This window comes from Astatotilapia calliptera, chromosome 8 (assembly GCF_964374335.1).
Source record: "Astatotilapia calliptera chromosome 8, fAstCal68.1, whole genome shotgun sequence".
NCBI lineage: Eukaryota > Metazoa > Chordata > Actinopteri > Cichliformes > Cichlidae > Astatotilapia > Astatotilapia calliptera.
Window position 1 is genome coordinate 25,696,314 of NC_137429.1, and position 15,995 is coordinate 25,712,308.

At 40.9% G+C, this 15,995-nt stretch overlaps 2 protein-coding genes and 1 long non-coding RNA gene across 4 annotated transcripts in view; 1 reads left to right on the forward strand and 2 right to left on the reverse strand.

The window, feature by feature from the left end:
• Positions 1-390: 390 nt before the first annotated feature.
• On the reverse strand, positions 391-3,578 carry wfikkn2b (WAP, follistatin/kazal, immunoglobulin, kunitz and netrin domain containing 2b). Its single transcript, XM_026177653.2, has 2 exons — positions 3,064-3,578; positions 391-2,559 (listed from the first exon to the last, which is right to left on the reverse strand). The coding sequence occupies exons 1-2, from the start codon at positions 3,247-3,249 to the stop codon at positions 1,015-1,017; spliced, it is 1,731 nt and encodes a 576-aa protein (XP_026033438.1). The 5' UTR covers positions 3,250-3,578; the 3' UTR covers positions 391-1,014.
• A 5,670-nt stretch (positions 3,579-9,248) lies between these two features.
• The window catches only part of abcc3 (ATP-binding cassette, sub-family C (CFTR/MRP), member 3), a 57,989-nt gene continuing 51,242 nt past the window's right edge, over positions 9,249-15,995 (reverse strand). For both annotated transcript variants that reach the window (XM_026177372.2, XM_026177373.2), the window contains exons 24-31: positions 15,139-15,338; positions 13,796-13,922; positions 12,743-12,844; positions 12,073-12,219; positions 11,822-11,980; positions 10,865-11,031; positions 10,589-10,783; positions 9,249-10,057 (exon numbers count right to left, since the gene is read on the reverse strand). In XM_026177372.2, coding sequence (XP_026033157.1) covers positions 9,946-10,057; positions 10,589-10,783; positions 10,865-11,031; positions 11,822-11,980; positions 12,073-12,219; positions 12,743-12,844; positions 13,796-13,922; positions 15,139-15,338 — 1,209 coding nt within the window. In that variant the 3' untranslated portion in view covers positions 9,249-9,945. The remainder of the gene's footprint in view (positions 10,058-10,588; positions 10,784-10,864; positions 11,032-11,821; positions 11,981-12,072; positions 12,220-12,742; positions 12,845-13,795; positions 13,923-15,138; positions 15,339-15,995) is intronic.
• On the forward strand, positions 10,923-12,069 carry LOC145430471 (uncharacterized). Its single transcript, XR_013911048.1, has 2 exons — positions 10,923-11,054; positions 11,789-12,069. It is a non-coding gene; the product is annotated as an uncharacterized LOC145430471 (long non-coding RNA).

The window sequence follows — 15,995 nt, forward strand, 5'->3', positions numbered from 1 at the left end:
AACTCTTGTATGGGAGTGGATCTGAGGTTTACGGCCTGGGATCCTTACCCAATTAGGCTGGACCATGGAGGCAAAACAAAATAGGGTGAAGTTTTTACAATGCCACATGGGTGTTTGGAATGGATGGGTTCTGTTTGGAGGTTTGCAGGGATGAGGAGGGGGGCAGGGTGGACTGTGGATATGCTATTCCCAAGTCTCTTTTATCACAACCTGTCAGCGGAGCTACACAGGTACAGTACACAGAGAAGCTGCTGTCTGTCATCACAACAGGTACAAAGGCACCAAATCTGGTTCCGCACTCCTGTTAGCCTTAAAAAGTAAGATCGCTATGACTGTGCCCTATAATCCCTCATAATATGGTGTTACAAGACAAGAAATGAGGAGGAAAGAGAAGATCCCAAATGTTTATTTTCTTTATACATTACACAAAATACAAAAGTCCACTTGATTTCAGAGAGGATGTGAGGTACAAAATCAAAGACAAGCTTCCATGGTAATAAATACCCAAGAAATAAGAGAAGGACGATATAAAATGAGCAGCTGCTTTGGAGAAAATGTGGTAAATAGAATATTCTACAACTCATTCTTTTGGATGAAATCTATGCAGTCATACTGCATATGCAGTATGGCACATGTCCTGGTGTGCCACACCGAGTAAATGTTAGGATGTTAAAAGTTCCTGGTCACATAACAAGTATTTAAAATGGAGAGTTCAAATTGTTTCATGCTTTGATGCCAAACGTCTACAAGCTATATTTCTGCATAGGTCAGAGAGGATATGAGGGAGGGCAGAGTAAGGTAACTCTCCTGTGTTCACTTACATGGCATTTGGGTTAATAACTCCAATGGCTGGACAAAGAAATGCTTCCCTGCAAACTGACAACACAAAACATAAACAACATCATAGTGAAACATTAAGAACTCCAAATGTAGCTAGAATGCTCAAAAGATCTCGACAGTACTGTGGGCAATGTTCAGAATATAACAGCTTAACATTATGTACAGATATTAGCCCTACTGAGGGCTGTTGGTGATCGCTTTGAGAATGTCACATGTGTTCTTAGAGATGACTTCTTTCAGTTTCCGTACCCGACGAGGGCTAGATGCTCCCACGTAACTCTCAGGCTGAAGGATGGCCATGCCATCGCTGACATTGCCCATGATGATGACCTGGCCCTCTGCAGCAGCAGCTGTGATGTTGGGGCATGGGCAGTTCCAGTCCATGTTGATAAAAGTGACCTCAAGGGGCTCCTTGCCAAAGAAGCGGAGACCCATCTTCTCATCTTTGAAGATCTCCTCCACAGTCACGAGGGCGTGGCCTGAGTCTTTCTCCTCTGTCAGCTCAGACATGCGACCCAGGATGACGAAGTCGCTGCGGCAGAAGCTCGTCACCATCTTGCCTCTCGGCTTGCAGGCCTTGCAGTTTTGGTTTTTGGGGAAGGGGCACATCTCCTCGCAGCCTTCTTTAGATTCAAAGTTGTTGTCATTTCCTTCACAACCGCCGTAAATGAAGGACTGACACTGCTGTAGGGTGGTGCTGTACGCCCACCGCGGCTCGTATGCCTTGCAGGGGCCTTGCAGGGTGGGGAGCCCACAGGGGCCCGACAGTTCTGGACCACAGCACTGCATGCACTCCTCGTATGTCTGGAACACCTTCCTGGGCTGCTGGCTGCTGTTGTGGCAGTGCGTAAAGGAGAAGCAGTTGTTGGATTTGGACTCGTAGTACCAGCTGACTTTCTGCAGCTCACTCCCACAATCATCTGCGCTGTCAAGGGGTTTCAGACATTCGTCAGGCAGGCAGCGGGTCTGGTTCTTGGGTTCAGGAGTTCTGTGTAACTCTGTGGGCAGCACAGTGAATGGGTGTTTGGCTTGCACTAAACCGGATGGGTTCTGAGCCGTGCAGGTGTAGACCCCTGAATCGCGCAGCTGGGCGTTATAGATGACAAGCTGACCGATGTTTGTGACCACCATGTTACCCCTAACATGATTGGGCCTCATGAGAACCCTCTCTACCCCATCAGGCATCTGCTTCTCCCATGTGATCTCAGGCCGGGGGCGACCGATGATGTCACACAGGAAGCTTGCCGTTTCCCCGACATTCACAGTCTGTGGAGTGGGGCTGCTGATCAGTACAGGTGGCTGAGGCTCGGTGGTGGGTGGGATAGTCGCCTGAAGGGTCGCAGTGGTTGGCCGGAGAGTGGTCACCTGGGGGAGAGAAGGGCTTGTGTTGGGCCACATCAGATGGAAGCGGCACGTGACAACAGTCAGGGTGATGCCCTTGGAGCACGCCTCTGCATCCATGTAGCACTTGTTGTAGTAGGTCATGCTGTCAGAGGCGCAGGTAAAATGTGGCTCCTTCTCACAGCGGTCCCGGCATTTGCACACCGGCTGACCGTCCCAGATGTCGCACTCAGAGCCCTGCTGAGTGCACATGAAACCAGCGCAGGTTGCTTCCTTTGGCATTCCCACGGGGCCCTTCTTTCCATCCACATAACGGGCTGCCACACAGCTTCGATTCCCACACACATTTTGACAACACTTCTCATAGGACTCGCACTCCTGCAAGAGGAGAAGGGGGGGAAAAAGTGCTTTGAATCCAAGATGGAACAAAACTAAACTTTCCATGTGAGATATAAACAGTTAAAAAAGTCAAAAGCAACTTACATACCTAAAACAGAAGCAGCTGAAAAATAACTACAACTAGAAAGAGTCATGCATGATATGATATTTACAAATTAAATAGAAATAAAACAGAAATATTGCACCAGTAAGGCACATATTCTAATAAAGTAAATAAATGTGTAATTGTTCTTTTTCTACAGTCATAATTACAGAGTCTGTCATCATTTTTGTGCACTTGTATTTTGAGTTTAGTCAATTTGATAAAAAACAAAACCAAGGACATCAAACAATGTGGCACACTACCATCACAATAATATAGCTATCCTGACTTTTCTTTCTTTCTTTTTTGTTCACTCTATTTGAAAATCCCACATGCACTATTAACAAAAAATAAAACAAACCACGATAAGCTTTCATTCCAAGTTACTGCCATGACATTACCTGGTCAGATTCACACTCTCGTGTGCAGGTGCTCATGGCGTCTACCCACAGGTTGGGGTTCATATCATTGGGGCAGATCCCCCCGTGCGTATAGTCAATGTGGGTCAAAACTCCGACCTGGAGCTCCATCCACACTGACACACACGTCAGGAACCAGATCCAGCGCGGAAACAGCATCCACCACATCTTCAGAGCGGCGCGCAATTCAACAAGTGCTGAAAGTTAAAACAACCAAACGAACAAAGTAATGTGTGTTTCTGTGATCCGGCTGTAAATCAGTTGTTCTCGAAATAAAGGCAGGTGTGCAAACGAGTCAAAGCGCATCAGTCTCCAGAGTCCGTGCGATGTGTGTCAGTTGATAAATTCACTTCTCTATTTATACCACCAACCCTCCGCCATCGCTGCTAACAAGACGCGCCAAGTAACTCGCAAAATGACAGTTATGAGTTTCTCCTTAGATGTTGAAAGAAGCTTAAAAAAAAGCGAAAAGCTGGCGGGGCACCTGCCTGTGAAAAGGATTGCTGGTAACCCCGTTTAACCCTTTGCGGTCCCCGCCGGCGCCAGGGCGCACCGTGCGCTATGACGCACGGAATAAAAAAGTCTCAAAGGCATTTTTCAGCTTACAAAAAATGTAGTTCTTATTATTTAACGACTGCAAAACAGCAAAAAACACATGTTAACACACATTCAGACTGTTTGAATTAAAGCTGCGGTTTTTACAGGTAACAAGAAGTGATGTACTTTGCCTTTACATACTATGAATATAGAATATTACTTATATCACACACACACACACACACACACACACACACACACACACACACACACACATATATATATAAGAAAAATGAGTCACTTTTACACAAAATAAAAAGACAACAGCTGAAATAATGAAAATTTAAACGATTCATATTTTAACTGTTCATCATTTAAGCATATTTGCAACAGCTAAATTTATCTGGGTGAAATCATTTAGAGGATTTTTCTTTTCTTTTTTTTTACAGATGTTGAAACTCATATTTTAACAAACACAATATGCTCTTGGAAAAGACTGCATTTTTAAAGAAAACAAAACCATGTCATAGTTATAATTTTATTCTAATATGCTTAATTTTTTCATTACTTAATATTAAAGACAACTGTTTGTAAAAATCTATAATGGGCCAAATAAAGGGAAATTGTGACCTGCAGTACTTTGTGATCAGCACTAATAAATGCAGTACATTTCCTTCAGGTTAGACATAATGATGATGTCGATAACAACAATTATAAACAGAATCCATTTCAATGTGATTGCATTCATTGGGATTCCATGAAACACACTGACGTAGCTGATTATATACTGTTCCTCACTTTAATAGACTTTCTGCACTGTGTAAAACATGATAACTTGCAGCCTGAGCTCAATAAAGCCATTTTAGCCATGTACAAGTTCATGCTTCTACCTGCTTGATACATTGCACACTCTGTGGACTTTTTCTTGTCTCTGTAAATGCATGCAATCTGTGATACGTGACTGGTGTTGCACAACAATCTCTATTTTCCACGTAGCACAGTTTTCCATTTATACAGTCCACATTCTTCAGCCGTCTGCATACATCCTACAAAGCATGTCTTTGTACACAGGATTACTTTGAATTTATGCAAATGTACAGACTTGTTCTTAAATTCCAGAAAAGAAAAAAAAACGGTCTCTGAATCTTGGCTTGAGGACATTATTTGACAAGAACAAAGCTTAATTGGAGCACTGAAACAGGTTATCACCCAAAACGTAAGTACTCATTTGGGTTTGGGTTCATATCCAAGACTTAAAATAGAAAACATGAGTCCAGCTTTTCGTTCCTTAACAAGTCCGACTGGCAAACCAGCAGAGGTGAGATGAGGACAGTGCAACTCAAAAACGGGGAAAAAAAATACTTTGAAGGTGTGCTCTGCAGTGGGCGTGAGAGTTGGCACCATGTTTAATGAATGAAGTTGTTATTATCATTTCTTCAGTCCTTTCCTGTGTAAACCGTTTCCTCCACAGTTCAGCTGAGGACAGGGTAGCTATTAGACTGCCTTCCAGTGCAATAACGGTGGACTCATGCTGAGTTTAAGTATGTGTGTGCAGGAGATTGTTTGTTCTTCATGCAGACGTGGTGATTTTTGTGTAAACCTGTGTGCGTGTGTGTATGACAAGCTAATAAATAAAGCCTTGTTTATCTGGATCTTGCCATGCTCCGGATCCTGTAGAAGGATTATTTTAGGTCCATTTCAGTGCTAATCATAAAAAACATATTCCCATATTCTCCATGATTCACTATGTCACCTTATATTAGTGTTTACTGGATATGTGTTTGTGGTTGGGGCAGCTTACTGTACTTATTGTTATAGGATATTCACTAGGGGCAAAATGTGTGCGTGTACACAGGTGAAAATACCTGTCGCTCTCCCCAGGACAGAAAGAGTTACAAATGAGAGGTTTCATAATGAGGGAGGATTGTAAGCTGTTAACTGTTGTCAAACTCAGTAAGGCCAGACACATCTTGGGGCTACAAATAATAAGCTTATTTTGTAGAATCACAAAAATTCTCCAGGTGTCAGGAAAATTACAAAATCATGAAATGGCACGCCCTCGGGTGAGAGGTTATGTGAGGATTACAAGCTTTGATATCAGTTTTTTTTATTTAGACTATTAAAGTCAACACCTGTCAAAGTAGAAGAGACAAAACATCATCATAGTTTTTGAGATTACCCCAGTAATGAAGCTCAGCTGGCTGACATTAGACCTTTGGGTTGTACAAAAATTTTAAAAAGTATTTTGAAGAATTTAGCAACAGGTTGGTGAAGTAAAACAAAATCCAAAGAAACAACTTTGACTTCAGCATCTTTAGCAAACATCTGCATGTTTGGTTAAAGCGATATCAGCAGAAGTAGGGCATCTGGCATTAAAAAAAAGTATATATATATATACTTCGTTTTTTTTTAAGAAATCTGTGCCAAATCAAACACTACACATTATCTCATATCATCATCCATCTGCTGTGGCGACCTTTAATGTTGTGGCCCCTCATTTACAAATGGTAAATGGACTGATTCTTATATATGCAGCCACCCCCACCTACACATCTACAGTGTATATGCCAAAAGAAGCTACCAGGAAACTGACTCTAGCTTTATATTACCGTAAAATCTGACTAATGTCAGCCTATTCATTTTTCAAATTAAAACCAGTTATGCATTTCTCAAAAATCTAGGCCTCTTCTATGAATTTCCTGACATCTGTGGGTGGCTTAGACATATCAAAAGAACATCTTGCTCTGTCTGGTACTCCGATATTGAGCAATACTGAGCAACATTCTGACAAGGCATCAAAAAATAACACTCAAACCTTCTTGCTGTATCACTGTTGTGCTAAAGTTGTTTTTAATCTTCCTCTCACCTCTGGGTCTGATTCTGTACATCTGTGCCAATAGGCAGGGACCTTATCAAGGAAGCTGGCAGCACAGCTTTCATTCATGCCGCCCTATCAACATTTATCAGTTTTAGCATGTTGGAGACAAAGAAAGGTGTGTGCCAGGGAAAAATACTGAGAAATGTTAACTGCAGTGTTTCTGTGTGTGGGGCAAGAGACATCTTGCTGTAAGGAATCTAAGGTGAACTTCTCTTCTTTGCCCCGTCATGGTCTCTCTTCCTACTTTCTCTTAATCCCCAATCAGTTCTGAGAACAGACAACCCAATTTCCAATAACATATCCACAGAATCAATGTATAAAACAATAGAAAAAGCAACAAATCCCTCTTGATCCACAGTTAGGAAAGCTCTTACATTAACTCTCTTGTCTTATTAGATTTTAATTTATTGTATTTTTGTATTAGTTTCTACCAGCACTGTAGTAAAATTACCATATTTTTGCCTGTTAGGATACATTAAGGAAAAAACACAAGTTCCTTCAGTTGTAAGTGAAGAAGTTGGGGCAACAGTCACTTTCCTGGCTTGCTGACTGAGTGTGAGCACACTCTAGTGGATGGTTGGAATAATTACATAATGACTGGCACTGACGTTAGATTACCCCCCAAAAACTGGTGATTTGCAACACTGTCTCTTCTTAATTGTAAAAAAATAAATAAATCTTTGCTGCATCACTGTATAAATGACATTCACACAAAGCACAACTGAAACAGTCTTGTTTTGTTTTACCTGGAAAAAAAATTCCAAATATGTAAAAGATCTAATTTAAGAAATCTGTACTGACTACAAGGCTACATGGGAATGATTCATTAGCCACAACTTGAATGGAACAACCCTCTGGACATCATCAGCATACATTTTTTAAACTAAGGCTTCTCCAGAGTCACATAACCAATTATAGAACTGATTTGCCTTCCAAAGCAGTAATCCCTGTGACCACTGAGACCCCATTTGGATTTTTAGGCCGCTGTGTAAGATATTCTGAAAGTCCCGTCTGCATCCCTTTTTATCAGGTCAATGCAACCTTTGCTTAAAGGTTAACTCTAACAAGTTTCACTTCATATAATTCATCCACACCTGTATTCCCGAGTTCCAAACGGATTGACCCTGGTGCTGGTAACTTTAAAAGAACTTTCTGGGTTTCTTTTATTATCTTTGCCAATAAATATCCCCACAAAAATGTGGAAGAAAAATTAGTTGCACACTTCAACCCATGTGAGTAGTATATAATTGGTACATTTGCATGTATGTGCACACAAAAAGTTCCCACTTACATACTACTCCTAAATTCTACAAATAAGGTCTTCGAAGAACTCTCATCTGGTAGAAAAATCCAAGAATTAAACCATCCTTTTTTTTAAACCTATTAATATTTTGTTTTTTTTTTAAGGCTTTTCTGTTTGGTTGTTTAAAGGGGTGGGCTTTAACCCAACCCCTAACCCTAGACCAGGGGTGGGCAATTCTAGGCCTCAAGGTTTTAAATGTGTCCTTGATCCAACACAGCTCATTTAAACGGCTAAATTACCCCCTCAACATGTCTTGAAGTTCTCCAGAGGCCTGGTAATGAACTAATCATTTGATTCAGGTGGACACCGGCCCTCGACGGTCACCCTGAATCTGGTGGATGCTTTGAGATTAACTAGAATCAGACACTAAACAAAGACTCCTGCAGAAGCTTATATGATACATTTTCTTGCAATGGCGTTATCATTACTGATGATTTATTAAATCTTTATTACAAATGTCCCAAAAGATGATGGTAACCTTTCAGATACGCATTATGTTTTATTTTCTTCAGGTTTTTCTGTTGTTGTGGTGTTTCTGTCATGAAATGTTCTTCAGTGTTGTGAGTATGTGACGAGTTGCAACCAACAACAAGAACACTTGATATGAATGTGTAACATTTTAGACTTGGTAAGCAGGATTGGCTGGGCTTAAAATATGAGTAATTCTAAATATATTTTTCAGATAAACAAAAAACAAGTCAATCTTCCAACAAGCTGTTCAGTTTCACTATTGGGTTAGTGGAGGGACGTCAAACTCATCTCAGCCACATGCAGCCCACTTTGACCTTAAGTGGGTTGGACCAATTCATTCATTTCCATAGCGCCAGACGACAACTGCCGCCGCAACCAGTGAAGCTTCCCTTCCCAGAACTTTAGCTGCACAAATTAAGGGCCTCTATAATTCAGGTTTTTCTGCATCACAGAGAAGTTGCTGTAGAAAATGAAAGAAGTTCAGAAAGGCTCTTTGGACTTGTAAGAAATATATGGGTAAAACTGCAGATAGGGTTGTGGCGGCTATTAAGAAAATATAGTTAATATAGTCCTCTGGGTTTTATGTTTGACACACCTGGGCTAGAATAACCAGTTTACAACAAACCTGTTATGTGCCCAAACTAACAACAGAGCACATTAATCTCTTAGCATCCACGAGGTCACAGCAACCCATCTAGGATAAAGGTTCCACACCCAAGTGGAAAAACGTAAAGGTTTTCATTTGAAAGGCAGCATTTAAAAAAAAAAAAAAATCAGACATATGGCTAAAACAAAATAAACCCCAAGCAGCCTCTTTAACATAAAAAGCAAATATCTTGATTGTAAAATGTTAAAGTCATATCATATTTGACCCTTTGGCATGCAAATGACAATCCCATCTGGAACCATGACTTCAATAAGCAGAAACAAAAATCTGAAGTTTTTATACCCCAGCACCATTTAGAGACAGCACAACAATTTCGTTCTTCCTTTTTTATATATAAAGGCATTTTCATATTACATATTTTGGTGGTACATAATTCAAGTTTTTATAGATTTGGTTCACAGAAGAATCACATAAGTAACTGAGCACACTTCCCTAGATAAGACAATTCTTTAAAAGTAGCTTAAATAATAGTGCAGTACAAAAATAAGTGGGTTCATCACAAAAATGTAGGGTTTTTCTCATGTGAAAGGTACAGTGGCACATTATTCTTCTTTGTAGAAAATATGACATTAAAAAGGTCCTCCTTTTTTTGTTGTCGTGTTGTTTGTTTTGCAGCAGAGAGCCGATTAGAAAACGATACATTCACTGGCTTTCTTTATCCCACTGGCAGAAGGCACTAGAGAGCAGACTTGGCTCAAATGACATTTGCACTTATGGCTTTTTTTACTTGCAGGACAATCAGAGCCAGAAACTTCCTACTGAAACATTTGTTTATGTCCTGATGTGTTTTTGACAGACGCTGCAACTACTTGCAAGTGCTAAATGACCCAAGTCTGTAGAGGAGCTCAGGATTCATTCAAAGAGAGCAATAAGGTTCCTGAAAATGATAACAAGTGCACACAGAAAGTATTCTTCAGTTCCACTGCCAGGTTTCAAACAGACTCAGACTGAAGTGAACTGAGCTGAATTCCAGACTCTGGTTTACAACATCGGGACAAAAAGGCAGTTCTACTGTGCCAGTCCTGCATCTTTAGCCATGCCGTAGAAGATTCCTCTCTTAGATATAAGGTTTGTAGGAGTATCAAACTCAGCTATCCGTCCCTTGTCCAACACCAGCACTCTGTAAGAAGAGAGGAAGAGAGTGTGATTCATTCACAAGACCTATACAGGTTTTAAATCAGTACATTCTTATTTTCTTTTACACACACATCACATTATCAAATTTACTCCTACTTTGCTTTTGGTAGAAAAGCATCAGTATTGTGTGTTACAGTTCTAAAAATCTCACTTACTTCAAAATAATGAGCAGCTATTTCTAAAATAGTTTTAAAGTGGCCCATTTCTGCCCCTGGGACCTGACTAGAGTAGCTTTGCATGATTCAAAATAATGAATAATAGATGTTTTAGCCACATTCTCTTTGAGGGCATCCTCCCTTTAAGCCAAGGATGATAAGAATGGCTCTCCCTTGCAAAAAAGAAGAGTTGAACAGCAGGTCGGCTACAACCACAGTTTTGTTCCTGAGATGACCATACTAAGGATATCCATCGTCTATGAGCGTTCACCATTGTAACAGTACATATAAATATATGACAGAAAAAAGGAAAAGCAGGTGGTGCATTTTCCCTTCAAAGTAATCGGTAAGGTACTAACCTTGTGTAATCCATTATTGTGTTGAGTCTGTGTGCAATGGTGAAGACGGTGCAGTCTTCAAACTGAGTCCTGATGGTGGATTGGATGAGGTCATCTGTCTCCAGGTCGATAGCAGCAGTAGCTTCATCCAGGATGAGGATCCTGGTCTTCCTCAAGAGGGCTCGAGCTAAACACACTAGCTGCCTCTGGCCCACACTGGAGACACCAAAATCCAGTAAGTGAAACAGCATTTACAGACAAGCCTTGCTCACCGTGCTTCTTTGTCTCTGAACGTACCTGAGGTTCTCTCCTCCCTCTGAACATTCGAGGTCCAGTTTTGCTGCCTGGTTACTGACAAACTTGTGGAGGTGAGAATGTTCCAGGGCTTTCCACACCTCTTCATCGCTGTACTTCTCAAAAGGGTCCAGGTTCATCCTCAGTGTCCCAGAGAACAGCACAGGCTCCTGAGGCAAACACAGAAACACAGGTGAGCAGGAATAAGCTACCACAACCCTGGCTGGAAAGGAAAACCGACAGATGGACATTCAGCTGGGCTCTCACTCTGATATTATTCGATGCTACAGAGTGGCAGGGTGAACTTGGGTGGGTGCAGGGTGGTGGTGGGTATCACTGGTAAGGTGCAAAGCACTAGCTTTAGTTTACAGCACACAGACAGATCAGCAACTAAATTAAGAATTAGCAGTCTCCAGAGCCTCAGTCAACATAACAACAATCTAAATAACCCCGTTTATGTGACTCAAGCTGTTTTCACATAATCTTTGAACAATTTTTACAATAACATTTTTACAATAACAGGCTCAGGGAGGGGCAGATGGCCTGGTTCTTCCTGTTAAAAGGGAGCTTTTCCTTCCCACTGTCGCCAAGTGGCTGCTCACAGGGGGCTGTTTGACTGGTGATTTCAGATGTTTCCCGACTAGAGATAGTGGAATATAGAGCTTGAGACAGCAGTAGCAGATATCACAGTTAATAATATTAACTGCGCTATGTCCGCATTGGCTTAAAAGTTTTGGTCCTTGAGTTATACCAGACCCTAATAAGTGTTAGAAGTAAATAGATGCTTTTTATACTGTAATTACTACTCTGAATCATTTAGTTTAGTTTTTTTCCTGTTGATGTATGAGATCTAAACTGTACATATTTCATTGGAAAATTAAGATTATTCGCACAAATACTGACATATAATCCTTTTCAAACATACAGGTGCTTCATTCAGGCAGAATTTGACAGTCGTACCTGTGGAATGATGGTGAGTTTAGACCGCAGGTCGTGCAGGCCTATCTCTGATATCTTCACGTTGTCGATGGTGATCTCGCCTCCCGCAGCTTCCAGCAATCTGAAGAGGCAGAGCGTCATCGAAGACTTGCCGGCCCCCGTACGACCTACGATACCGATCTGCGCAGAAACACACGGAGTTGTGTTGAACACCCCACTGAGCCATTATTCTGCACTGATAAATAAATCATCTCGGCATATCCTCCCCACACCTTCTCTCCTCCCTTGACTCTTAGCGTGATGTCCTTCAGAACGAGGTCCAGTCCCTCTCGGTACCGAACGCTGTAGTCGTTGAACTCCACATTCCCCTGCATGGGCCATTCAGGTGGGGGCTTCTTGTCCTCCACCTCCCAGGGGGCCTGTAAACACAAACACAGCTCTTCATGGTAGGAAAACTTTCTGAGCAACTCATTAGCCTATTTGGCTTGGACCAGAACCGATTTGTTTATCAGGCTAAGAAGTCAGAGAGCTGTACTTCTTTGCACAGCCACTCGGAGCTGCCAAATATTTATTTCACCTCTGGGATGCACCGGATGCTTCAAACAGAGGCTTTCAATAACAGCTACACCAACTAATGCACAGAAGGGGCACTTTCTGTGATGGCTACTGAAAAAGTACACTCTGTACAGTATAAGTGCCCTGTTTCTCTGCAACAGAGGGGCCCTTGTTGGCAGCAGGTAAGCTAACATTTCTGGAACTAGTTACAGTTTATAGGTCTTGTGTTGCAGAGTTGAGCAACAAGGCAGGTTTTTTTTTTTTAACGTGGCTAAATTCCTACATTTTAACCGTAGCACAAAGCCAACACCACTTTAAAAGCAAACACATGAACAGTCCCATCTTCACAGAGTATTAGAAAGGTGCTTAAAGGGATTCATGACATACCTCTGTCTTGGTCTCAGAGTACTCCTTCACTCTCTCCACTGCTACTATGTTGTTCTCCAGTTCTGAAGTCATCCGCACCATCCAGTTCAAAGACATGGTCACCTATTGAAACAATGCCTTATGAAACACTCCAGAAATTTACAATAAGGGATGCTGTGTGTCCACTACAGCAAAGTAAGGCAAAGCAAAACAACTTCCAGAGCCTTGTAAATAAAAAATGACTTACATAAAAGACATTAAGACAAAATGAAAAGGAAAAAGTTTTAAATTGAGCAGAAAACAAGTAGGCCCTTCACATGAACGTGAAGCAGCTCAACTAGATACTAACGAGCTGAACTTACAATATGAAGACTTATTCACATATAACTTCATTCAATTAAAGCTGTATAATATTTGGTGAAGTTCAAGGGAAGCGTTAGCATGCAAGTAAAGTAAGGTTTATTAGCTAAAACTGAGCAAAAGGATAAATGATGTTACTAAACAACCCCATCCAATAAAATTGTGATACAGAGTAAAATGCAGATACATTCAGAAAGCAATGATCTGCTTTAAGTGAGAAAATGAAGCTCATTCTTAATTTGATGACAGCAACATATCTCAAAAATACAGAGACAGATCCATGTTTACCAAAGTGCAACACCCCCCTCTTCTTTAAGCAACAGTCTGTAAACACTGAAATTTCTCAAGCACATTATAGATCAGAAGAGTAGTAACTGTGAGGCACAGATGATAAAATATTTAAAAGGATAAATGCTAGAAACTAAAATTTGAAATAAATTAAGATGCTTTGCTAAACAACAAACATGAGTTTTCATAAAGTTAAAAGTAACTGATAAAGTGATAAGAGGCAATACTGAGAACACTTATAGCGCTCTGTATTTCAAGCAAACAATAGGCTAAGAGGATAAAACACTGATTTGATCCATGGTAAAAATACCAGTGACTGCAGCTTTACTGAGAAAGCATTATAAATATAAAAAATGCTATAAAGTGACATTATTACTGGTTAAATGAGATATCTAGGTCATATTCTTGCAATAGCTGTAGTAGTACCTGTAGAGCATAGGACACCGACAGACCCACGAGGCCGGGACTAAGACTGTCCTTTCCTGTCACCGCAAACAGGCCAGCAAACAACACAATGCAGTTTCCAATGAACTCAATTCGCACTCCGAGCCACCTGTAAAACAGCAGATGCAGTTGACCTTAAGAACACCTGAGAAACTAAAACACGGGATAATTCAGCACCTCGTGTTACGACAATAATGACTTATACTCATTACTGGGATACAAGGGGCAGTGCCATTGATAGAGCCACAAGTTTTAGAAATATTATTTATTGTGGAGCAACACTATAGTAAGTACAGTATATTTTCTTATGTGTGTATAGACAGTGTGCGAATTCCTTTTGTGCTTTTCACTCTTTGCACTCAGACAGTGTTTCACATTAACGCCATCTTTCCAATAAGATGGACAGATGTTAGAAAATCTGCTTTTTTCTTAAAAAAGGATCAGGTGAGAATTTTGATATTGACCTTTCTCACTATGTGTTAATAGACCTCTCTGCATTGAACAATACTTGTTATTAATCTCTGGTTCTCTTCCACAGCACGTATTTTATCCCGTCTTCCTTCTCTCACCCCAACAGATGGCCCCGCCCCTCCCTGAGCCTGGTTCTGCCGGAGGTTTCCTCCTGTTAAAAGGGAGTTTTTCCTTCCCACTGTCGCCTTGCTCAAGTGCTTGCTCAAGTGCTTGCTCAAGTGCTTGCTCATAGGGGGTCAAATGATAGTTGGGTTTTTCTCTGTATCTATTATTGTAGGGTCTACCTTACGATATAAAGCACCTTGAGGCGATTGTTGTTGATTTGGCGCTATATAAATAAAATTGAATTGAGTTGAATATTACCTATGCTACACCCAGTTAGCTTAGCTTATCATAAAAGCTGCACACAGGTGCAAACGATTTGCTAAGCTTTGTTAGAAGCCACCAAAATTTCACTGTGCAATTTGAGTTTAAACAGTCATTGTAGTTAACCATAATAAACCTACAGACACGAGCAGGATTGATTTTCTCATCTTGTCACTCAAACTTAAGGCTGAATAGAAGAGAAGAAGTCTTTGAGCATGAGTACTCCTTACCTTTCTATAGTTATAAACACTAGATATTCGCCATTTGTGCACACGAGACAATGAGATTTTTAAAAAACCCACCTTATAGAACTTTAGGGGCTCCATAAGTAACAGATTATGTGCAGCCACAATTTGAAACAAAATTCAAAGCAGAAAGAATCAGCCAAACAGAGACGCAGAATTTTTACATGCAGTGGCTGTGCACAGAGCGACACAAGAACTCAAGACTGGAACACAGCTGCTTCTCTGCTGGAGCAGGATACTTGCCTGTTTGACACTATACCAGGGTAGTAACTCTTTTGGTTCTCATCCACTTTGATATCGCTCATCAGAACAAAGGCAGAGTGCCTGCCATATGCTCGGATTACACTACAGCCAGTGATGGTCTCAGAGAAATGGGAGTATATGGGAGAGCGGCTGACCGACTCCAGACGCTTTAGCTGCCGAGACGTGGCAACGTAAAATCTCTACAAGCATTGAGGGGGAGAAAAACAGACAATGTTAAAACACAACAAGGCTTTCCACGTGCTCAGATATGTTTAAATATGATGCAAATACAGGCTCACACGCATACACACGCACACCCACACAGAGTAATGAAGAAAGCCTATGTTAACAAAACAACTGCAGATATTTGACCCTGAGCTTTTAAGCATTTAAGCATATTAAACTAATACAAATAACAAGATTCACTGATAAAATCCGCAAAGCTGACAGAACAGGTGATTTTTATCTGCAGGTGTTTTGTTTTTCATTACACATATATCTGCATCCAAATCAAATTTATACACAAACAGCCGTAATATTTCTGAAAGTGTTAGAAGCTTGAAGCGATAGTTCTGCTTTTCTGAGTATTTGGTAGTTTCTGAGCACAGTGAGATTAAAGACGAATATGGCAGAGAGACAAGCGATGCAAAGTGGATGCCATGACAAAGCTGCAGGAACAACATTTAGTGTTACTGTTAAGCTGATATTAGTTGTGTGAGTGTGCAGTTAGTATCACGTAGTGAGGACACAGAATATTCCCTTAAAGACAAACTGAGAGTTGGGTAAGCAAATCTTTGGGCAGTGACGCAACTTTTATCATTTTTTCCCTTTATGCCACATTTGAAATGAAAGATGCA